This window comes from Sinohyriopsis cumingii, chromosome 1 (genome assembly GCF_028554795.1).
Source record: "Sinohyriopsis cumingii isolate HCF-2022 chromosome 1, ASM2855479v2, whole genome shotgun sequence".
Lineage (NCBI taxonomy): Eukaryota > Metazoa > Mollusca > Bivalvia > Unionida > Unionidae > Sinohyriopsis > Sinohyriopsis cumingii.
The window spans coordinates 55,446,802-55,472,573 of record NC_142961.1 but is presented as its reverse complement, the minus strand read 5'-3'; the positions used below and the strand labels follow the sequence as shown (position 1 = coordinate 55,472,573).

General features: G+C 34.3%; 1 protein-coding gene across 1 annotated transcript in view; it reads left to right on the top strand.

Annotated features, from left to right (window-relative positions):
- LOC149806898 (serine/threonine-protein kinase Nek8-like) overlaps positions 1-25,008 on the top strand; it is a 60,664-nt gene extending 35,656 nt beyond the window's left edge. The window contains exons 9-17 of the mRNA XM_089959277.1: positions 1,116-1,288; positions 8,663-8,807; positions 9,753-9,829; positions 11,614-11,731; positions 13,585-13,735; positions 16,771-16,928; positions 18,535-18,693; positions 19,559-19,717; positions 21,296-25,008. Of these exons, the coding sequence (XP_089815403.1) occupies positions 1,116-1,288; positions 8,663-8,807; positions 9,753-9,829; positions 11,614-11,731; positions 13,585-13,735; positions 16,771-16,928; positions 18,535-18,693; positions 19,559-19,717; positions 21,296-21,327 (1,172 nt within the window). The 3' untranslated portion in view covers positions 21,328-25,008. The remainder of the gene's footprint in view (positions 1-1,115; positions 1,289-8,662; positions 8,808-9,752; positions 9,830-11,613; positions 11,732-13,584; positions 13,736-16,770; positions 16,929-18,534; positions 18,694-19,558; positions 19,718-21,295) is intronic.
- Positions 25,009-25,772: the final 764 nt, after the last annotated feature.

The window sequence follows — 25,772 nt, the reverse complement described above, 5'->3', positions numbered from 1 at the left end:
TTTTGTTTCAAAATTGAATATGGTCCACCAGAAATGTTATATAACCTGCATTCCTTGAATATTCACATATGATCACAACAATTATGAACTATTTCAATGTAAAAATAGCCACTTATAACCACCAAAATCTACAGAGCCACTTTTTACCAGCTTCCACCCATAGTTGCCATTACTGTAATCCATCAAAAGTCAAGTTCTTAGCTCTGATGTCAAGGGCATTAATAAACCATAAAACAGGCATATCATGTTCTGTTTGATCATTTTGTGGTACTCATATATGCACAGGGGTCCCTGAGTGGCCGAGAAGTCTAAAGTGCTCACTGTTACGGATCACTGCCATCTCACCATTTTCTGCGTGAGTTGGAGTCTTGAGCTCAGCCAATGTGGTATGAGGGAAGATTTGCCGGTAGCTTCTCGTGGGTTGGTGGTTCTTTCTGGTGATTTCCTAGGTTCTTCCTCCACCATTTATACTGGCCGCCATGTTTAGCCTATCTTGTGCTGAAAAATGGCATTAAACCCTATAACAACAACAACAGCATATATGCACAGGTGTTCTTTATATAAAGGTTCTTTTCTGTCATGTTTCACTATATGGTGAATTGTCTCTATTTGACACAATATGGAGAGTCTCCAACTCTCAAAAAAATTTCAAAAGTTGTCGGGTGACTCCCAATTTTTTCAAAAGTAATGCTGGAATTTTGGCCAGACTCTCAGTACTATAATCCTATTGCTCCGGTGGCCTAGTAGTTAGAGCATCTGCCTGGGATACAGGAGGTTGTGGGTTTTAATCCCGGTCGAGTCATGCCAAAGACTTATACAAATGGTACTAACAGCTGCCTCACTAGGCACTCAGCGTTAAGAGGTTAGTGTTAATACTGTTTGGCCTGAAGTCATGATAATGTGACTGGGTGGGGCATCATGCCTCTTGTCTGAATCATGATGCCCTAGTGCTAGACATCACTATAAACTGCCACACTGCAGACATTGTAGCGATATGACTGAAAAATTATTAAAGCTACGTTAAAAATCCAAATCACACACACACAGTGTTAGAATCCTTTGACAAACCCTGGTGATGATAGAGATGTACAGTATGTGACAGTTTTGTATTTCAGATGTACTGAATAATAAGCCACAAGCTTTGAGCTCTGTGTTTTTCTGGGGAGGAGGTATACCTACAGCTGTGAAACTTCCCCTTCCTACTAGTGACACCCAGGTGACTGAAGTATCAACTGGCAGGACCCAGAAAGCTGCTGTCACAAAGAATGGCCGATTGTTTGTCTGGGAAGTAGGTACATTATATGGTAGCTTTGAAACGGCAACATTTTTAAAGAGCATAGGAAAGCATATTTTTTCCTGTACAAGTTGACAGTAGATTTACAATAGCTTTGGAAAGAGATAATGTTATAATGTGAGAAGATGGAGTACATTAACCATAATTCCTGCCATAAAATTATATATGAAATTGAATACATAGCATTTTAATTATCATCACTGCCTGAACATGCTTTGATGTCTGTCTCTCCATCTTTCAGTTTATCTGTCTGCTACTTTCATTTCTTTGCAATAACTTGAGTTATCCACCATCCATAGTTTCCAGATTTTGTGAATGGTGTTCATTTTGGGCTCTTGAGCTCAAAGGTCAAAGTCACTGACCGAAAGAAGAAAATTAGTTTCTGCTAACTCAAGTTATGCACAATTTATAGTTATCAAACTTTGTGGATAACTTGGATTAGGAAGAATGTTATCGATTTCCTGATGAAAGGTCAAAGTCAGGGTCACTATAACTGCAAAAAGAAAAATGCATTCCAAACAATGACACAAGTTGTCCACCATACATGTGTACAGTTTCTAAACTTTGTGGATTGTTTGCACTTTGGCTAAGGAAAACCACTAATTGATTTGGGCTCACAAAGTCAAAGGTCAAGATTGTTCTCAAAGATTATAAAGGTTTCCATCATCTGTGGTTTCCAAACTTTGTGGGTGTCTTGCACTTAGAGTTAAAAAGAAACCTATTGATTTTGGAGTCAACAGGTTCAAGGTCATGGTCACTGACTGAAAGAGAAAAACAGTTTCTACACTATAGCATTAGTTCTGTAGCATAGACCTCACCAAACTTTGTGCATAATTTGTGATTAGGAGGTCACAAGGTCAAAGTTCATGGTCAATGTTACTGAAAGAATGGTTTCTGAACAAAAAGGAGTGTGAAACACAGTGCAGGCATATAATGTGCCTTCGTGGTACACTTGAAACATCTATAAAGGTATATAACTTTTTGCCAGTTGATTTTCTTGAGTTTTATTCCATGAATATCCAAATATTGCTAGGGAGAGATGGAAGTATTTGAACTTAAAAAAGCATGACTTAATAGCATCCCTACTATGCCACTATAACAGTTGACACAATCACAGAGAGTTCAGATCAGCAGTGATAAAGAATGCTGATACATTGTAAAAGTTATGGAAAGAAATTTTTTATTCAGCACATAATTTTGAAATGAAGCTTTTATCAGTGATTTTATCAGTGAAATTATCAAATATATTCATTTTTGGGGTACAAAAATTATCTCAGTAATCAAGACAGTTGTCTCATCTTTGTGAACCTACTTGCACATCCAGATGTCCTGTCTAGTGACTCCATGACATAGTTCTCAATTACTAAAGTTATATGTATAAAGGTGTTTTGCTGGTGGTATCTTGTACATTTTATTGCCAATGTTTAATCATGACTGTTTAAGGATGCTGGATATAAATTGGCACAGTAATTACATATTTTTAATTATATGCTTGTCTTAATCATGCATAGTTTGTTATGGCAATATCTATTATCAGTCCAGCTGTCCATTTGTCTGACAATATTTGCTTGTCTGGCCCATAAACTTGGCATACTATGGAAAGATTTGGCTGAAACTTTCCAAAAATATTTCATGACCAGAAGGTATGTTATGTACCACAGTCACATCCCTGATTCACAATGAGGTTCATAGCAAAGGAGAGTTGAACTTTGTGATCTGATGGGGCAGTAACTTTGGTCCACTGTAGGTATTTTCATGAAACTCTGCAATAACACTTGATGTTGCATGAAAGTTTACAATAATTTCACCAGTTGTTTAAAGTACTACAAAAGCTTTAGCACTGAATTAAAGACGACTTTGATTTAACACTTTGGCATGATATATTGTATTCTTGAAAGAGAAAAAAATTTAATTGTTTCTTGCTTATTTTTGAAAGACATTAACTCCTTACCAAACTGGTAGTTGTTAATCTAATTATCAGTGAACCATTCACATTAAAGTCATTTAGCCTTCTTTGTGCTTGTCATCAATGCAATCAATGCATCCTGTGTAGTCATTGCTACAAGTCTTCTTTGTGTTTGTCATCAGTGCATTCAGTGCATCCTGTGTAGTCATTGCTACAAGTCTTCTTTGTGTTTGTCATCAATGCATTCATTGCATCCTGTGTAGTCATTGCTACAAGTCTTCTTTGTGTTTGTCATCAATGCAATCAATGCATCCTCTGTAGTCATTGCTACAAGTCTTCTTTGTGCTTGTCATCAATGCATTCAGTGCATCCTGTGTAGTCATTGCTACAAGTCTTCTTTGTGTTTGTCATCAATGCAATCAATACATCCTGTGTAGTCACTGCTACAAGTCTTCTTTGTGTTTGTCATCAATGCATTCAGTGCATCCTGTGTAGTCATTGCTACAAGTCTTCTTTGTGTTTGTCATCAATGCATTCAGTGCATCCTGTGTAGTCATTGCTATAAGTCTTCTTTGTGCTTGTCATCAATGCATCCTGTGTAGTCATTGCTACAAGTCTTCTTTGTGTTTGTCATCAATGCATTCAATGCATCCTGTGTAGTCATTGCTATAAGTCTTCCTTGTGTTTGTCATCAGTGCATTCAATGCATCCTGTGTAGTCATTGCTATAAGTCTTCCTTTTGTTTGTCATCAGTGCATTCAGTGCATCCTGGGTAGTCATTGCTATAAGTCTTCTTTGTGCTTGTCATCAATGCATTCAATGCATCCTGTGTAGTCATTGCTAAATTCAGGGTAAACAATAGCCAGTAGATGTTTGCTCAGATTTAAACAAGTTTCTAGACCTAACACCACACCCACCCACCCAGTTCATCTTAAATTTGTTCATATTTCAGTTTAGAAATGAAAACAACAGTTCCAAATCCCTCCATATGTATAACTGTACTATTGTCAAATAGAATCATTTAATTGTACGGTTTGAGGGATTTGCTGTTGCTTTCAAATATTCTTCTCCTTGTGATTGCTTTGCATTGGTGTAGTGTGATAGTTACATACATAAAATTCAATGAATATAGGATTTCATTTCTCCTTTAGAGAATGGCTAACCTGTTTTTTAAGAGATCACTTTTTATGCATAAATTATGAATGGTTTACTCACATGCTTCATCCATACACCTTATTTAAATTTGTTCATTAGTATATTGCAAGGTCAATACTCATGATCTCCAGTATGAATTTCAGTTAAAGTTTTTATTGTCAGTAAAAATTCGGACCCTTTAGAAATGTACATTAAAGATGAACATTTAAAAACATATGGTTTGTATGAGTGTCTTAGGAAGTACTTGGATTTCAGTCTAGCAGAAACAGTTTTGAAATTGTGCTTCATTGTGTCGATTTTTGATGGAGTTACTAATATGAATGCAGTCAAATCGGCACGCTGAGTATGTGTACTTAGTTACACTTAAGTTGCCATATTTGTTATGTATGTCGATGTATTTATATGTAAATGGTTAAATAACCCCCAAAATAAATATTAAATACTGTATGTACCATATTTCATGTATTTTTTCATACCCTTTACTTTTTCATGCACAGTCCAGCTATAAAATAGTAATTATTTAAATGTATCATATTTTTTGGTACATAGCACTTTGTATTCATTTGAAAATCATGTAAATTATTGTACATAAAAGTTCTACTAGGAACATTTGTGTTTGTGAAAAAGGTCGGAAAATACCATATTGCCATTTTGTGTTTACAAAATAAATGAGAATATAATCATGATATATAATTAAGATGGGTTTTATGGTTGTTTTATTGTTTTGTGTTATTTTTTAACCTTGTATTTTGATATGTTAAAATTGGAAAGGTTCATATTTCAAATAGGTATGAAAATATGCACAGGTACGATTTAGATACGTCCAATGATGAAAGTATTGTTTTGCTTAAAGATATAAAGATTTTAGGAAATTTCTACTGGGTATCTGTTGATCCTAATGATCGGTTACCCAGGTACCCAATCAAAAGGAAATTGTATTAAATGCGAACCTGAACTTCATTGTTGTAGGTTCACACATACCAACCCCCAAGAGAATTATAAGGTTATTATTGTTAATATAAGTGGCAAAAAGGCATAATCTGAGCATAAAAAGAGTAATCTATATATTACATGCCATAATTACAAAACAACATATGAAAAACATATTTTTTTTGCTACTTACCAGGATCTGCAGTTAAAATGTTTGTCACATATTGGCTAAATACATGAAAATTAGTAGTTAGTATAATAGTATATATAAAAAAAAGTAATTTCTAAATGATTTATGCATAACGCTCACTTTAACTAGTCTACATGTCAACGGTAACTTTCGAGAATAGCCGTAAAGTCCACAAATGGAAACAATGACTTGTATTACCTCACTGTCAAATTCTTACTTCAAAATTTTTGAAGTGCTATTGATTTGTCTATTTCCAGATGCACCATGTGTTTTTAAGTTTAACAAATTCCCTCCCTTCTAATATTTAACATCCATCATTCACATCTATAAAGTTTGTTTATTATAATAATATGGTACCATTTATTTTCAAGTTAGACTGGTCCACTACATATTTGGTTTCAAAATAGAGTGACACATGGTTTCACATTCATTCTTGGACCTGTTTGATGTACATACTATGAATAGAAAATAAGGAATCTGGATGGAGATCTAAAGATGAACACAGGGTCTCATCATTGTTTCCATTTTAATAATCAGTCACATATGTACTATATAATAATACAAAAATAAGTTGTAAATAGATTTAGTTCATCATTTTCCTTTGGCCAGTGAGAGGACAGCATTCCATTCACTGAGTTGTAGTTGCATATTGTTATGTATATTTGATTTAATTTATATTTGATTTAATTTAATATTTTGTTTGTTAGTTTAAATATTTTTTAAATTGCATTACATGCTATTGTAATATAACTTTATTTACTGGATTTGATATTGTCTAGAATAGAGTTCAGTTCTGACTGATTTTTTTAATTTTTGATGTAAACAGCTACTAATAGAGTCATTGTATCTAAAGATGACCTAGTTCCTGACCTTGATTCAGAAAGAGTGGCAGCTATAGTAAACAATTGTTTAAAAAAATTCTAAAAAATTCTTTCCCAGAATAAGAACCATTGATTTCAGTTAAGGCCATACTGGGATGGGAGTATGTGAAGTTAGGCATATAAAAAGCTTCTGTTTTGTTCTAGAAGTGTGACCATGTGACCCTGATATGGGAATCTGTTCTACTTCTTAAATTAGTGTATAACTGTGTTCCGATTAGAATTGGGGCATTTGGGCTCTAAACCCACTGACACGTAAAGGTGATTTGTTGTGACCAGTTTGAGTTGAAATTTCATTTTTTGCAATACAAGTGATTCGTTTCCCTGGAAATATATAAGTGCTCATACAGAATTCTTGGACAAAGACATTCATTGAAATTTATTTGGAATTCAAAACTGGATTAATTTTTTCAGTGATTTAGCAAGGAACTGTTGACACAACAGCACTTTGAAGGTTGCAACAGACATCATTACCTTCCATTTTGGATTTCATTGGGGCTGGAACTCAGATTCATTTAGAACTTTTTTAATAATAAGACTTCTGTTTTTTAAATTTTGGATTAATTTTTTATTTGATTCATAAAACCGTAAGTTCTTTTTCTTATTTTTACCTTGTTTCTCTTGGGAAATAAATTATTTGTTAAATTTTACAAAGCTTGTTTTCTTCACTCTTTTCTTGTTACTTTTTGTAAGAGCTTAGACACATATTAAGTGGACTAAATCATGACATTGTCGAGCGGTAGCATGAGAAAATGGTCTGGCATTCCTTAAAGGTATGATAGTATGCCAAGCTTTGTATAGTCATACAAAGTCAAATGCCTGAGCTAAGTATCGGTACCAAATTTATTATGCTATGAAAAATCTAGCTTAAAATATATGCCTTGATTCTTAAATAGGTCACACGAGAAAGGAGAAAAGTGTCCTACCGTGTATTGTTATATTCACGTATGACAAGTGACTCTATCGGAACCTGGAAACTTAGGTGTTTTTTGTTTTTTCTAAAGGGGTACTCAGTTGTCCATTTTATTACCCGGGCTATTATCAACAGTTGGGTACCCGGGTACCTGTTGGCATCTTCAGTTTTGCTAAGTGTATGATATAAATAGATATTAACTTTGGGTAAGTTCTTAAGTGAGGCATCAAATAATGAAATAAGTGATTAAGAAATAAAAAGAATCGCCATTTATGATGATGCAGAAAGGTCACATCTTTTTATTTATTGTTTTTTTGCAAGTAATTTTTTTTGTTTTTTACTTGAATCAAGAAGAGGAGGTCATGTTTCAAACATCTTTTATAAAATAACAATACATGATTAAGATACATCCAACTACTAAAGTATTTTTTTCTGAGCATATGTTTGATATAATCCCACATGAAAATTAACTATTTGTTGCCATCAATTAAAACGTATCCATCTGTTTGATAACTTCCCATAAATTTGTAGTTGAGACATGAAACAGGAGAATCAGAAATCAAGTGATCACCATTTATGATTCATTTTATTCTTTTATTACTTTTTAAATACATATTTTGGTGTTTTCTTTATTTGAATCCAGAAGAGAGAAGTTTGCATTTCAAATGGCTTGGTAAAAATACCCATGTAAGATAATGATACATCAAACTGTGATGTGCAGACAGGTCACTGAACATTAAATTCTTTTTTATTACTTTTTTAACCTTGTATTTTGAATTTTTATTTGACTCGAGAACAAGTTCACATTTCCAACGGGTTTGAAAAAATACCAATGTACAATATAGATACATAAAACTACAAATACATTTTTTGCTGAGAATGTGTTTCATATAATAACAAATGTAAAACTACTGTTTGTTACCTCATTTAAAACTGATCCAACCAATTTTTTAACTTCACATATCACAGTGAATAATGAAATAGGAGATCAAGAAATAAAGAAATAATTTTAATAATAATAATAATAGTTATTAAATAATTAATCATAAATATTAAAATAAATAATAATTTACAGAAGAATTACAATTTCAGTGAGAGATTATTAAAGGCCTTTATGTACAATTATTAATTGTGATTATTTCTTTATTTCTTGATCTCCTATTTCATTATTCATTGTGATATGCGAAGTTAAAAATTAGGTTGGATGAGACATTTCTGTTATGGAGTAATACTACATGTGACTGGTATGGAAAACATTAACAACATAACAGAGTACTTGTCATTTGATAGATAGTTGTTGAGGCCCTCAATGAATTTATCTCCATGAATTGGATGAACACAGATCAAGAAAAGTGAGACTGATAAACAAACTTGTATTTCCTTTTCTATTCTAAAGTCTCCTGCAGTTGGAACAGAATCCATGATACCAGGAGCCATAGAGAATGCTATACCAGCCTTTGTACCTCGATATCTGGAGGGACAGTCTGCTGTAGCAATACAGCATGTATCATGTGGAGATCTATTTACTGCTTGTCTCACTGGTAATTAACAGTACACAGTATTTCAGTCGCTAATCTTTCTTCTGTGCTGATGAGATTTTTGGACTACAAGTAGATATTGGCATATAGATATCACTTTTCAAATGGTTTGTCAACAGTGCAATATTGAAATTTTGTATTAAAATGCTTTAAATTTATAAGATCCCAATTTTTTTAAATTAAGCCAGCCTAAAGATAATCCATCTAAAATTCTACTAAGAAGCTACAAATGATTAAATCAATGAGACATACAGCATGATAGTACATGCAAGTTTCCTCTCTCCATATGGTATTTTAAAACATATTTGTCAGGAGTGAACAAGTCATGATAAATTGAGTGTCAGTGATTATTGGTGAAAAGAGTCAAATGTATTTTTTTTCTCCAATTTTGATGAACTTTATCAACATAATACAGAGAAAGTTGCTCACCACAGAGAGGGAGAGGGAGAGGGAGAGAAATTCATCCAACTATTTTATTACAGTACATTACAAAATGGAACAAAATGTGTGAATACTAAATGCTGAAATGCTTCATTTAGCTCATAATGTTTTTCTTACTCATGGAATCTTGATTCAAAACCTTTAGGTAAATGCTGAAGTTGTACATTTTTATAAGTGCAATACTAAATGCTGAAGTTGTACATTTTTATAAGTGCAATACTAAATGCTGAAGTTGTACATTTTTATAAGTGCAATCACATATTTAAATAAGATTGTTCTGCTGTAGTACACAAAAAGTAATGAACTAGAACTAGTTGACTGGTATTATTTTGGTTGGAGCTACCTCAGGTACTGATAGTTATTGATTTAGTTCATGTAAATATCTATTGTTGGATTTTGCTGGCATTCCCATAATGTGTAAAAATCCGTTACTGTAGTTGTATTTATGGTGCATGGAGAAGTTACAAGTCAATTGAAAAGTCTATATTTTGTTATTTTCATTTTTAGACAGGGGCATCCTGATGACGTTTGGTAGTGGAGCCAGTGGTTGTTTAGGCCATGGAAATTTTAATGATGTCATTCAGGTGAGAGGGGAGGTAAAATTTGAATTATCATTAACAAAGACCAATTCTAATTACTGTTTATGGTTGTCCATTGTTAATACTTGTAGCAATGTTTCAAGCAGTGTGTGGAAATCATTAAAGGCAATTTAAACAGAAAATATGTATAATTATCTGCAGTACGTGGAAAGAAAGGTTATATTAACAATGAACTATTGCATTTAATATATGAGAAATAGTGTTTTACAGTCAATATTTTATTCCCAAATTCTTTTAATTTCCTTAGCAAATGCAGGTAAAGATTTTGTTACTCACATCAGATATTATATACGCTTATAAATCAAGTCTAACTGCAAATTGCACTGACCCAGATCTGCTGTCACATAATGTGCTGGTAGATCTTGGTCTATGCAGTTTGTTAGGAGTAATCTGTGGAACAAGCAACATGGATCCTTATCTGCCAGCACAGTATGTGATGTCAAATAAGGGTATGTGTTATTTGCAGTTGGACTCGTAAGCAAGAATACATGGTACTACATTTTGAGGTTGCATGACACAAACATTTTTTCTCATTATAATCGTATATTCTCAGTCAAATGCAGACATGATATTTTTCATGGGTCATTAGAATGCCATCAGATTCTGACATGATATAATACTGGAGTGTTAGTTTGCAGTCCAGCGTAGACATGATATTTTGCTGGGTCATTAGAGTGCAGTCAGATGCTGACATATTTTACCAGGTCATTAGTATGCAGTCAGATGCTGACATATATTACAGGGTCATTAGTATTTAGTCAGATGCTGACATGATATTTTACTGGGTCATTAGTATGCAGTCAGATACTTGAAATGAAATATTTTTGGGTCATTAGTGTGCAGTCAGATGCTGACATGATATTTTACTGGGTCATTAGTATGCAGTCAGATGCTTGAAATGATATATTATTGAGTCATTGATATGCAGTCAGATGCTGACATGATATTTTACTGGGTCATTAGTGTGCAGTCAGATGCTGACATATTTTACTGTGTCATTAGTATGGAGTCAGATGCTAACATATTTTACTGGGTCATTAGTATGCAGTCAGATGCTGACATGATATTTTACAGGGTCATCATTATGTAGTCAGATGCTTGAAATGATATATTACTGGGTCATTAGTATGCAGTTGTGTTAATTGATTTTTATCATACATGTCACATGTTAGAAATAAAGGAATTAAAATTATATATTGTTCTCAAAAGCTGTATTCCAGTTTCTAGTGTTTTAATTTTGTTTTTGCATAATCTCCTCAGAATTGTGTGTTTGGTGATTATGAAAAACTAAACATTAAAAACGTATTTATCTGTTGGTATGCAACATTATAAAGAGGAATCTATCTATTGGAATGGTTACCTGTTTTAAAGGGATTATTTTATACTTCTCTTCTTCAGAATTAAACAGCAAGGTAACTGTGAATGTAAGAAAACAATGATCACTTTTCACCAGTGATCTTCCTAGTGAGTCTGTCATGTAAGAAAACAACAATCACTTTTCACCAGTGATCTTCCTAGTGAGTCTGTCATGTAAGAAAACAACAATCACTTTTCACCAGTGATCTTCCTAGTGAGTCTGTCATGTAAGAAAACAACAATCACTTTTCGCCAGTGATCTTCCTAGTGAGTCTGTCAAGCAATGTTGAATTAATGCCAGACATCACTTCAAATGTATCAGTTGAAACATGTGAAAAAAAAATCATTGAATCATGTCATACTTTAATTGATAATATGAGGAAATGCAACTGACTGTGACTATACATTTTCAGGCCAAGATTGTGGAAGCTTTATTAGGCTATGAAGTTGTACAGGTGTCATGTGGGGCATCACATGTCCTGGCAGTGACCAATGAAAATGAAGTATTTGCCTGGGGGAGAGGAGATAATGGTAAGATTATGTAGCAAACATGAAAGATGTTTATTTTTTAAATAGTATATCATTGTAAAAATTGTGATTTTATAGCAAAATTCAGAAATGGTGCAGAATGACGTATTATGCAGTCAAAATATCCACAGTATCTTGCAAAAGGATCCATTTTTAGAATTTGGGACCAGTATCTTCTGTTTCAAAGAATAACCATGACTGATTAATGGTTTTTGACACACCAAAAATCCAATTTGTGTTATAAACTTTAGATTTCCTTTAAGTATCATTTGTAATTCCCTGAATCTTTAGAGATGCAGGCTTTTATGTGACCCTACTTTTTGTACTTTTCCTTATTTTCCTTCTGTTTCTTTAGGCTCCCTACTTTTCTCTACTTTTCCTCTGATCAGCCTTATTATCCTTACCTTTTCAAAATTTTGGAGACATTCTTTTTATCCATTTGATTTGTTCATGCTGTCAAGGGGAGGCTCTTTGTCTTTCAGTGATTTCTTTTCATTTATTTATGCAGTTTCAAGGGAACATTATATTGATCTGGTGTTATACATTTGCCTAGGCAGTCTGGTTCATCTGTTTGCCTGGGCAGTCTGGTTCATACATTTGCCTGGGCAGCCTGGTTCATCTGTTTGCCTGGGCAGTCTGGTTCATATATTTGCCTGGGCAGCCTGGTTCATCTATTTGCCTGGGCAGCCTGGTTCATCTGTTTGCCTGGGCAGCCTGGCTCATCTATTTGCATGGGCAGCCTGGTCCATCTGTTTGCCTGGACAGCCTGGTTCATCTATTTGCCTGGGAAGCCTGGTTCATCTGTTTGCATGGGCAGCCTGGTCCATCTTTCACGCGTCATGAATGGTTGAGGCAGCGTGTCAAACTTGACTGAGCTACAGCTTCCAGGTAAAGGTTGGCTGTTGCATTGTGGAGCCTATTCAATATAAAAAACTACTAAAGTTGCCATTTTGTATGATTCAGCACATATTTTCTGATCTTTCTAGTTTTTCTGATTTGATAAAATCTGTAAGTTTAATATGTAAAGTTTTGCCAAATTTAAAGGACCATTTATTGTTTTGTGTGATGTTTCATTTATTCTGTCTGTTTAAAGCAAGATCACACACATAAGTTCAAGCTCAGATGATGAAAGTCATAGAAAGAAAACTCAGGCTGCCCATATGTGAAATATTAACTATTCCCAGATGAGTAGGACAGGATTTGATTTAACTGTCAAATGACTGGTGTTGAGTTCCACAGTCAAAGGCCAAGAACACATCCCTTGAATGGCTTATCTAAGTCAAGAACACTTTTTCCAGTTTCTTGAGAAGAGCCAAGAATGCAAAATTAGCAAAATTAGCAAGATGGCTGAATATAAGAAATCAGTATAGAGTCTTGTGAATAAAATTGCAATTTTCTACAGAAATATATTGCATTTGATTGTAGGCAAATTTATACTTATTTTAGGAACTTGGATAAATTAGAATAATAAAATTTAGAGTAAAGCCTTGACAGGTCTAGATAGAATTTGTGTTGTGTTCTTGAGGTTTTAATTGATTCATATGCAACATGGTTTAAACTCAGTCTGCCAAGTTTCCCAATGAAATACATGTATTTCTATGTTTCAGTCTTATTTTATACCATATCTTTTGAAGACTAGCTCGGAAATTATTTTATTAAATATTCAAGAATTTAATGCTTTTTAAATTATCATGTTAGAAATGTGACAGAACAGCAATACAGATGTTCAGCTTCCTGTATTACTTGTGTAAAGAGTTCATCTTGCATAATCTTAGTGGAAGAATGGTTTCACCAAACATATCATTCTTTCCATGGATTTTGCCCTTACACTCTGCAGATGATTATAATATTTTCAGGGCGTCTCGGTCTTGGGAACCAGGAGTCATACACCAAACCAATGCCAGTTCCAGTGCCAGATGATCTCCATCCCTGCTCTGTCCACTGTGGAGTTGACTGCTCCATGTTGCTGACATTAGACAATAAGCTGCTTTGTTGTGGAAGTAATAGGTAAAGCTGTGGTACCAGTCGCTGACTTGGTAAAGCTATGGTCCACTCATAGACTGGGTAAACTGTGGTGTCACTTGTAGACTGGGTAACACTTGGTACCAATCATAGACTACTGGGTATAGTTATAGTACCAATCATAGACTGGGTAAGGCTCTAGTACCAATCATAAACTGGGTAAAGCTGTAGTACTAACTACATACCACTGGATAAAGTTATAGTACCAATCATAGACTGGGTAAATCTGTAGTACCAGTCACATACCACTGGGTAAAGCTATGATACCACTCATAGATTGGATAATGCTGTGGTCCACGGTTATGGTCTAGGGTCTTTAATTACATAAGAAAGAAAGAGCAAAAACGAACAGTTTTGTAAAATTCAAAATATATATTTTCTTCCCTTAACTACAGAGTGAAAAAATTGGAAATAACTTACAATATGGTATGAATTCCTATTTCCTAAAGTAGTTCTATAAATTCCAATAGACCCAAAGTAATCCAAATACACTTCAAAGGTATTCTGAATGATAATTCTAATGTGTTTATGTCTTAACACCAAAAAGTCACTGTTTTAAATCGTGATGTCTTTAAGTGAATTCAAAGTAAAATCCAATGTAATCCAAACAGCCTTAAAGTGAATTCAAGGTAAAATCCAAAAATAATATCCTACTTTGAATTTTGTGGTAAGTATCCAACTGTCCTTCCTAATAATCAGTTCAGCTATTATTATATGAATTTCTTTGAGTAAATATTCTTCATGGCACTGCAGTTCCAACAAATGATTATAACTGAATTAATGAAGAAATCTCCTCAACTCCTTTCAAGCTCAGTCAGCTCTAAGAATGAAAACTCAGCATTTTGCTTATATAGAAAATTGTATTAAGGTAACAATGCAATATGTTTACAGAATATGATTCCAGGATTTCAGTGAATCATTTACATTTTTTATACTCATTTTCAGTCAAGAAGCTGCTCCCATTTTAGCCAATCACAAGCTAGGACAGTCTGACCTTTCTACAGTACAAATCTCCTCATTGGATCATGTGATGTTGTTTATTTGAATTTGGTATATGGACATTGAAATTTATGAATGAAATCAGTGTTTACATTTATACATGACTCATTAAAAGTACAGTTTATTCATAGGATCTATGAATTAAAAATGTCATTAATCAAAAGACTCCTCCAAACTATTATAAAATAATATACATATATGATAGAGCACCACTCATTGACTGGATAAAGCTGTGGTACCACTCATAGACTGGATAAATCTATGGTACCACTCATAGATTGGGTAAAGCTATGATACTCATCATAGACTAGGTAAAGCTATGGTACCAATCATAGACTGGGTAAAGCTATGGTACCACTCATAGATTGGGTAAAGCTATGGTACTCATCATAGACTAGGTAAAGCTATGGTACCAATCATAAACTGGGTAAAGCTGTGGTACCACTCATAGACTGGGTAAATCTGTGGTACCAGTCATAGATTGGGTAAAGCTATGATACCACCCATAGACTAGGTAAAGCTATGGTACCAGTCATAGACTGGGTAAAGCTATGGTACCTATGATAGATTTGGTAATGCTGTGGTTCACTCACAGACTTGGTAAAGTTGTGGTCCATATAGACTGGATGATGCTATGGTACCCATCATAGACTTCATAATACTGTGAATCACTCATAGACTTGGTAAAGTTGTGTTCCACTCTTAGACTGGATGATGCTGTGGTACCAGTCATGACTGAATGAATGATGGTATGGTATCAGTCATGACTGGATGAATGATGCTATGGTACCAGTCATGACTAGATGATGCTATGGTACCCATCATAGACTTCATAATGCTGTGGTTCACTCATAGACTTGGTAAAGCTGTGGTCCACTCCAGACTGGATGATGCTATGGTACCAGTCATGACTAGATGATGCTATGGTACCTATGATAGATTTGGTAATGCTGTGGTTCACTCATAGACTTGGTAAAGTTGTGGTCCACTCGACTGGATGATGCTATGGTACCAGTCATGACTGAATGAATGATGGTATGGTATCAGTCATGACTGGATGAATGATGCTTTGGTACCAGTCATGACTAGATGATGCTATGGTACCTATCATAGACTTCATAATGCTGTGGTTCACTCATACATGGCAGTATTTGGAGATGTATTACATGGCCATTTTATTGTTTGACCTAGATTTCAGGCTTTAATTATTGTAACCTTATCTTAGTAACATGTGACATTTATTCTTTGTAGATGTGTTTCTTGTCAACTGTAGGAATGTCTACTGGGTATCTCTTGATTCTTTACATAGGGAGTAATGTCTGGGTCAGAGTAAAACACTGGGGTTTAATTTGTTGAGGCTGGTTACAATTTAACTCCATGTCAGCTAGCTTTTCTCGTTACCATGTGGTCATCTCACGAAGTTAAATTAGTATATATTTTATATTTGTACTTTTGTGGATATAATCTTGGTCGTATTTGCTCATTTGTCTATCAATGTGTTAACATGCATCTATCTATAGTAGGTAGTAGTTTGAGGAACATATACTTTAATTGAATGGTAATAAGCAGCCAGTTGTTGATACTTAAAGAATTATTTATATTCTAGAAGCAGTGTTCATGTTAAAAATTGTATGCTAATATTATTTCTGATGTTATCGTTTTCTGCTGTTTTTCATATTGTCATTTTGGATAGTCGAGCTATGTTATTCAGTGTTGAATAATTTGGATGTGTAATCAGGAATGGAATCCAAAGACTACCATTGTGCAACATGGGACATTGTAAAAAATTAAAATTGTGAAACATTTCGATACATTTTGCATTATGAAAAAGAACAGAGGTCTTTACTTAGAACATGATGCTGCACACAATTGTACATATTTTGCATACATTTCATGAGACACACATGCATGTAAATGGATGTTATACTTAAGTATTTAAAAAGATTTTGATGCTAATGGCAGACATATTGGAAAGGAGAATAGCAGTCACCTTTTCATTTCACTTATTCCAATCACTTCAGGTATAACAAGTGTTGCCTAGATGAGATCCATGCTGACGGGATATGTACAAAATCTGTTGAGGAGGTTCACACCTTCACCCAGGTTAATTCCCCTCCTATAGGAAATAACCTCATCAAGGGAGTTGCCATGGGAACCTCTCACACTGCTGTTGTATCAGGTACGGTCAAGAATGCTTCATTCAGTATAGTTGAAATAAAAATGTCTTTTATGTGTAATTTAAAGATGCACTTTCTCATTAAGAAATTGTTTATTGAAATAAAGGCTCGATATGTATGTAGTTTCTTCTAATGAAATTTACAAAATAATGTTAAATGAAAGTCAAGAAAAAGGGAAAATCAGGGGATTCTGTATTTGCTATGGGCAAATGAGATGGCATACACAACCTGGGAAATATGTCAGCACAGCAAATGCTGTACACAGACTGCCCAAAACTAACTTTAAGATTAGCAAAACCAGATAGAGAACATGTCATCTCCAGAATGTCAATACCAGTTGATTGATGTCCAACCTAAATGCAGTTTTACTGCAGAGAAGTGTATTATATCCAAATGAAAACCAAAACAAAGATTCAAGCAGACATTCAACCTACTCATTGAGAGTTAAAGCGCTCTCCATCATGGATTACTGCCATCTCACCTCAGCCTGCATGGGTTCAAGTTTCTGGCTTGCCCATTGTGGGTATGTGAGATGGCCTGCCAGTAGTTTCCCATGGTTCCTTGGGGAGGGGGGTTTCACTGGTTCTTCCTCCACCAGTTATACTGGCCACCATGTATGACCTATCTTGTGCTGAAAATTTTTAACCCTTTACCTCATAGAGTGTATGGCTTTGTTGACAGTTGATACACATGTACCAAAGTTACTCAGTGCAGTGCACTATAAATAGAACACCTGTTACCTGTTTGACTCCATAAACATAGGCCTGCCAGTTAACTGTTAAGCAGTGTAGTACATGTTATGTTCAACATCATTTTTAACCATTTGACATTTTTTGGTACACATCTATTATGTATAGAAAGATTTAAGAGTAAAACCCGATCGTTATTGTTTGTAATTATTTTTCATGGATGAATTTTTTATATGCTTTAAAATCCTGAAAGATCTCTTTCACCATCAAGCCATTGAAGCCTTGACCAACAATAGCTGCCAATTCTCATACTCCAAATTTACCTGTTCTTTGTCTATGTCTACACCACTTAATCATCTTAATTTGATAAGTTATAAAAACTCAGTTGATGCCTACATCAGCATCAGAGCCTTTACCTATGTTATTGAAGCTTTAATAGTCATGATTCAGATGTGCATACTCTAGAAAGTACTGAACGAAATCTGCTGCCTCCATTTTGGTGAGTGGAAAATCCGATCCAATTACTTTAAATATATTACAACTAGAGTTTAAACAGAGACCAATTGATCTGGCATAATGGCATTCACATCAGTGAGTGTAGTATTTAATAAGTTTTTTTCTCCAAATGTGCTAAAAATGACTGATGTTTACAGTGGGCATCCAAATGCACTTCTATGAGAAAGGTGTAGAGACATCAAGACACACTTCCATGTGAATCGGCTTGAGGCATTCAAATGCGCTTCCTTAAGAACGGGGTAGAGGCATCCAAAGGCACTGACACAAGGTAAAGGGTTAAACCCCATAACAACAATAAGTTTTTAGAGAGAGAGATGTAATGTGTATATTTGAAATATATTTTTAGAACAATTTTTAAAATTGCTTTGCTGTAAATTTAAAATGTTACATGATTTTTAATCAGTTGATGGGCAGTGCTTCACATTTGGTGCAAACCAGTTTGGCCAGCTGGGTTACCAGACCGACTTCAACAGCAAACAGGGTCAGATGGTGAAAGCCTTGCAACTGTACAGAATTGTAAGAGTAGCCTGTGGGGACACTTTCACAGTGGCAGTTTCTGAAGGTATTATACACATGTACAATAAAATTCAGTCGAAAGAAAGGATTTAAAGTGGTGTGTCTGGCAGACTTAGAATAAATGACCCATGATAAAAGTTTCTACAAAAGCAACCATAAAGGAATAGGTTTTTATGATAAAGGTGGATAAAACAATTGACCAGAATTACACAGTTATCAATGTAATCAAGACCTAGTATGTCGAGACTTTTATAAAAAATTCACTAAGTCGTGATGGGTTAGTGGTTAATATACAAGCTTTCAGACCAGATGGATTGGGTTGAAAACCTGCCAAAATCAAGATAGGTCAGTCATCATGGCATTTCTGAGCAAAGTAATATAATTCTTGGTTCCATATAAATGTGAATTTGGCCTGAACACTGATCAATCAATCTGATGAACTGCAGTATTAATACTTATTTGGAGTTACCTCCCATTTGTCATTAATTTCTAGAAATTTTAATGTGATTCCCATCAGTGAACCACGTTACCTATAAAGTTTGATTTGGGCATTTTTTTTCTCATGTCTTCTTGAAATCAATCCTACAAATTTGAAAAAATAAAGAGCCATTTTATATTTCATAAATTACAGTTTTATGGGAACTTGTAAGCAAGGATATTCCTACAGTTGCTAAGTTTGACTATAATGAATGCCTTTTTGTCCTTTAGTATCTTCCATAGGAAAGTGTTATTCCTTGCAGATAATTTTCACTGTCATCACTTCGATCCAAAAAGTTATAATTTCAGTCATACAACCTTTGATGGTACAGATTTACTTAGTAGTAACAGAGCTGTATTGTGGGACAATGGTGGTGTAAACATGCAAAACCTTCTGTCTCCAGAAATGATCGAAAATATATCTCTATTTTAAGATGGAGAAATATTTTCCTGGGGTAAAAGTGCTCGTGGTAGACTCGGTAGAAGTGATGAAGACACAATCACACCCAAGAAAGTTCTTTTCCAAGGAGAAGATGTGTTTACTGTTGTCAGCATATCCTGTAGCCATGGCAACACACTAGTTGCAACAAAACGTAAGTTGCATAGTATTAATACAGATTGGTACACAAGAATCACTAAAATTATAAAACACGAATTTGTGCTTCACCAGATAGAGTTACACCAGACTTTTAAACTTGTTATAAATATGTAGCTCTGGACCGATTGGCTTAAAGGAAAATTACAGTGAAGATGACATTTAGCATTTAATTTCAACTGTGTTTAGGGACAAGTCCACTCTAGAAACTAAAGGTAATTTACATGGATTGCAATACTTTGTGTTGACAGGGTAACTCCTCAACTGCAGGATATGCAAAAAATGTTAATGTTCATATCACAAAGCTTAGAAAGTAATATTTACAGGATTAGATTTTTGTGTAAAGAGTTACTTCTAGTCCTAAATTGTGAAAAATACAACAAAGAGATCTTGGCTTGGAAATGTATGAAGAACAAATATGTTATGTGGTCTCTCTCCCCACCCCTTTCTTTACCAGTGGCCACCTGCCATTTATGGGCAGAATCTCTTAGCACCACCGAGTTTGAAATAAGTACATGTACCCCTCAAGGACAGTCACCTGTCTTAAGTTGCCAGCATATTAGTGCAGTGTCAAATTTACCGCTCATAAGTGGACACACACTTGGGTTTACAGATGGAAATCTTAGGAATAATTGTTGTTTTCTAAGTTCAACACACTGATATTTGTTCCAGTTTGCTGCTAATGTACCAAGCTTAAATTGATATAAAATGAGGTAGGTGATCAGATTATCCTTCCGGATGTGTGTTCCATAGATGTAAAGTTTTGTCACATTGATGCTTACTGGATATTACCACCACTGATAATTTTTAAGCAAATTGACAAATGGTAACTACCAAGAAGTGTTGTTCTGCTTCAGTAAGCATGACACCCATTTGCCAAATGGTACATTAGGTGTCATGGCTTCTCTCTCCTAAATTACAAAATGTAAATGAAAGGTTTCCAGACTAAATTCAGTCTCTTTTTCTTTGTTAAGAAAAGATTTTCGGTAGCTGCACATGAAGGAACAAGTTGTTTCAAAAAGTGAAAAATGTCACCCAACATCCTCAGTTTAGAAGGAAAAATAAAAGCAGTCGACTAATCAAAGAGGGAGAGTCCTTTGATCACTACTTAGAACTTTTGATATCAGAAAGATTGAAATAATTATCACCAGTTATACATTCTGCAGCAGGGTAAAAATGGACTGGACAGAATAATAGTTACAGTTGTATTTGTACGTGAATGGTTTGGCAGCACAATTAATGATTATTCATAACTTTTAAAAATAGTATTAATAAGTTTTGTCAAAATTATTACAAAATAGGCTTGTGATTTTTAAAAGAAAATATTATTTAAAATTAATTAAAATATTCTTGCATTCTATTACTCAAATCCATGTGATCCCCTTCTAGAATGGCTATCTCTCTTGTAAGGCCACTTTCCTGCTGCAGAACAGGTGGCCTTATCAGAGAGGTACTGCTGTACACACAAAGTTAGTCCTAACATAGCAAAAGTCTTCATATTAGTCAAAGTTTTATATTCTTTGTTTACTGCAGCCCAGTGTAATTGATGCCACATGCTACATCTTTGTCATTTCAGCTACACATGGAACTGGCAATTCCTTGGACTGATGAAGAATAGATGGAAAGTGTTGCCAATTTTAATGTCCAAGGGAAAATACCATTAAGCAGTGTTCATTTGTCTTCTTTTTATGGCACATCAACACTTTTAAGGTTGTATCCTGCTGAGGCAAGTAAATTGCCCTGCCCAAGGATACACCATGGCAGGTGATCTGGGCAAAGCTGAAGATAGGAACTGAACATGAACTCTTCTGGTCACAAGACCAGTGCCTCGACTACTGAGCCACCATGACTCCCTACACCTATGTTAAAAAATGTGCAATACTTTTCCAAAAAAATGTTGATCATTATTGGTCTTGGGGCAAAGATTCTCCATATAGGTCAGTTTCAGATTTAAAGCAGCAGATAGCCGTGTTAGGATGGAACTTGTCAAATAATGTCAAGATTCTTCTTGAGGACAAAATTCTCATTCATGATTTTCAGTCCACTGTGTTGACTATGAGAGCCTCCATAACAAACACTGAACTATTCGGCCATCATATGTATTTATTTTATCCAGTTAACGTTTTTACACTGATAATATTGTTTTGTCAATTAATTTTGCATGTGTCATATGTGATGTAGATGTTGCCAATGCTTCCATCATTAGCGGTAGTTGAACTTCCCATTAAGCAGTGACAAAAAAATCATAATTGAACAGGGGTTTAATTTGCCCCATAAAGTGTGTAACTGAAAACATACCTACCCTTTAGAATTATTTTTTTTTTATATAGAATAACCATTGTTCCTTGATTTAGTTAAAAGCATTTTATAGATATTAAAAGGATTTTTATAACATTCATTTCCAATGAAACTGTCTTTGTATGCAGATATACACTTTATCTGGAGTTATAATCAGGTGGGGAAAACAATTTTACGAAAGTATATTATAATTACATGTTTCAGCCAAAATAAAGGAGGATTATACAGTGGCTTAACTGCATATATGACCATCATGTACGTAAGTTCAACAGGCTGTGTATATGAACATCATGTACATGCATCATTGTTTTGAATATTTTTGTTTGTTTCTAAGTCACATTTCAAATAAACTTTAGGTCATGTATTCTAATTTTTTTGTAAGTTATCATGAAACTGGTCAATGGAGACAACTTGTGTCCAACAAAATGTATACTTTTGCTGAAATAACAAAAATATTTCCAAAATTAAATGAACAGGGAATAAAAAAAATTTATTTCCAGATTATTAAATCATCCCATACAAGTGATAACCATTGAACACAAGTCCAAATACATCAGGGAAATGTTGGACATACACAACACCGGCAGAATAGTTCCATGCATAGGGCATGTAAACTCAAGAGTTGGATGTGTTCTGAGATTTTTGTGTCCTACCTATATTGTTTAAACGCATACAAATATTCAACATTAGTTGATGCTTCATCACATTTCTTGTGCAAATGAAAGTGGTAGTTTTGAAAGTTCTACCAAGGATTAAAATTTTGTTTAGGGTGAATTATAGACATTTTTTGTTGTTGCATCAATTAGATGCCTCTAATGACACACAAGGATACATCACTTTCAGGGGACAAGTATTCAGAGCAATGGCTTTTGTATTTTTATGCAATGAATTCCTACACCTTACTTATTTGGCCACATATTTTCATGCCTTGCCATTTGCTATGTTGTGTGCCAATAACTTGTTGGGAACTTAAATAAATGCACACCATACGGAACCCTTTGCAACAGGATTTAAAGAAGAGACTGCATCAGCTGCCACACAAATAGTGTTTGACAAATTTGTACTTATTTTTTACTGTACTGTATTCTTATAACTAGTAGAGTAAAATGTCTACTGCACAATTATTTTTGACTATATGACTGTAATTTTAGAACTAGCAGAGTAACATTCTGAATGTCCAGGATATTTTGCATCCAATCCTTTTTGCAGAAATTCAAAAACAAATAAGTCATCTTAACTGGTCTCTTTTGACTGATGTAGATCCTCTTTGGTCCACACATGTGCTTGCTTTGGTTGTTTATCCAGCCTGAAACTGGCACATCACAAGATTGCTGCCAATTCCAGGACGCTAGTATCTCACTATGACAACCAGATTTAGTAGAATGGGGGTAAATTCAATTACTTTTTTTTTTTTTAATCAGGTGATGCATTTCCTGTTTAGCTGTGGTATGTGGAAGAACACGAGAGAACTGGAAAATTTTAAATTTTACTTTAGGTTTGACAAAAATGTATATAAGCCTCATTACCATTATGCTTGCAAGAATTTTTGGAAATTTGTTTCTAGTTTGTAACTAGTCTCCAACCATTGAATAGTTTCCTATACCAACCCCTAGTTTTGGGATTGGAGTGTATACAGAGTCCACTTGACCATCTGTCCAATATTTGTTTACTTGCATCTCCTTGACCTCAAATGATCTTCATGAAATGTAGTGAGCTTCGATTCGACATTGTGTTCTGTAAACAGTGAATTTTATTCAGCATTTTAAGTTGATCCCCATTGTAAACTGTCCATCTGTTGCTCATCTCTGGTTAGTATCTCAGGAACAGTCTTTTTTTTGCCCTCCAAGATGTGTATTTGTATCATGACTTTGTCCCATTAAAGATCTTGCTTTTCTATATGTATTTTTCAAGTAATCTCTCCATTGAAAACTATTTACTGCATTTAGTGTAACGTTTACATGCCTTATGTACACATACCACTTTCTTCTCCAAACTTGCAATTGCTTGTGCATACATTTCAATCCAATCATGCCGGAGGGAAAATAGTGCTAAATTGATCTGAAACATATTTTTCTTTTACCTACTTGTCAATTTCCTGCCACAAAATTGGTTTCAGAAACCAATCTGTACAGGTGTAATGTATTTTACATATGAAAAGAGAACATTTTATTAGGCATGACCATATTGGGAGAGAAGAAACCATCCATTGTAATGTTCACAACATAGATCAAGGATACAAGTTTCTAGTGCACGTATGTATATCAATGTATATTTTATGGGGAAAAGATTCAACATTTGTGTGCTCTTGTTATCATGATGAAATTTAACCCCATAAAATTTATCAAATTTTATTTTTAAAGTAGGTATTATGTCCAGTACAATCAACTTCACATTTCCATTACCATCCAAGGTATCTTCATCAATGTCATGTAAAAGGGCCAGTCTGGTCAGCATTTGAATAGCAATCACCGTTTCAAAAAAGAATTGAATCGTGTCAGACTTGACAGTAATATTACCCAAATTGTGACATCATGAAACTTGGTGGGTATTTGCACTAGGACACCAGTTATGTCCAATTTGCCACAATTGGGTTTCATCTGCCTTGGATAGTTTGCTTACCGACATAGTTTGTACAAGTTTCAATTTACAAATGCTTGCACACAAAAAATTCTTTCATAGTTTTTTAAGTAATTTTGGAGGTGAATTTATAAAATTTTCTGATCCATACATTTTGTAAGATAATGCCGTCATATGCAATTTGATTTATAAGAATTGTCTGTGCAAGTGTTGCATACTGAATGAATCTGTTGGCATATTAAATTTGTTTGTGAAGTGTTGCATATTGAATGAATTTCTGTTAGCATATTAAATTTGTATGTGCAAGTGTTGCAATAATCTCTGAAAGAGGTGCATTAAATTTGTTTAAGTGAATCATAAAGACGCGACTGCAGAATAAGGGATAAAGTGATGAAATAAAGCCCAATTATTTTATATGCTTTTATTTTTCATTCATTAACTGATATACATTTCTCCTTACTTACCTGCAGTAAAATGCTGCAATTGATTTGTTTCATGTCACATGAGAATTTTCATCATTGTGGATTTTGTAACACTACAAATCATTAAAAAAATTCTCGACATCTTCTTCACTAAAAGAATTTTAAGTTCCAGCAAAAATGTGTTTTTGCAAGGCTACAACGCTTGGCGCTTATGAGAATAAATAAATGTTACATTATAATCAGATGTTGCACATAGCTTACCACAAATCACAGATCTGTCCACTGCATTAGCCTTTGTGGACTAATTCCAAATGTTTGTAATTACAAGGTCAAAATAGCTACCAACATGGTTATGGTTCAGCTCTAGAATGTCACATTTTGCACAATGTAGATTTGTTTTTAAAGAGTCCTGACATCTGATCTGCCGGTACATTTAACAATAAATCTGGAAATGCTCAAGTTGCCGTAAACAAGTTTCATTACCCAGTGATGTTTGGAAGGAAAAATAATTACTCAAAGTGAATACCATGTATTAGAAAGCAAAAATTTGTACTATATTGATAAAATCGCCAAAGTTCAGCAAGATTTTGTTACATTTTGTCCCAAGAAAGGATAATCAAGGTATTGTTAACTGAGGTGTTGTAAATTTGTCAGAAATCAGACTGGGCAAATATAGTCATGTGCATATGCTGGTGTAGGATTTTCGGGGTAAAATTATCCAAATTTGCCAAAATCGTTTAATCAACTGGGCGACTA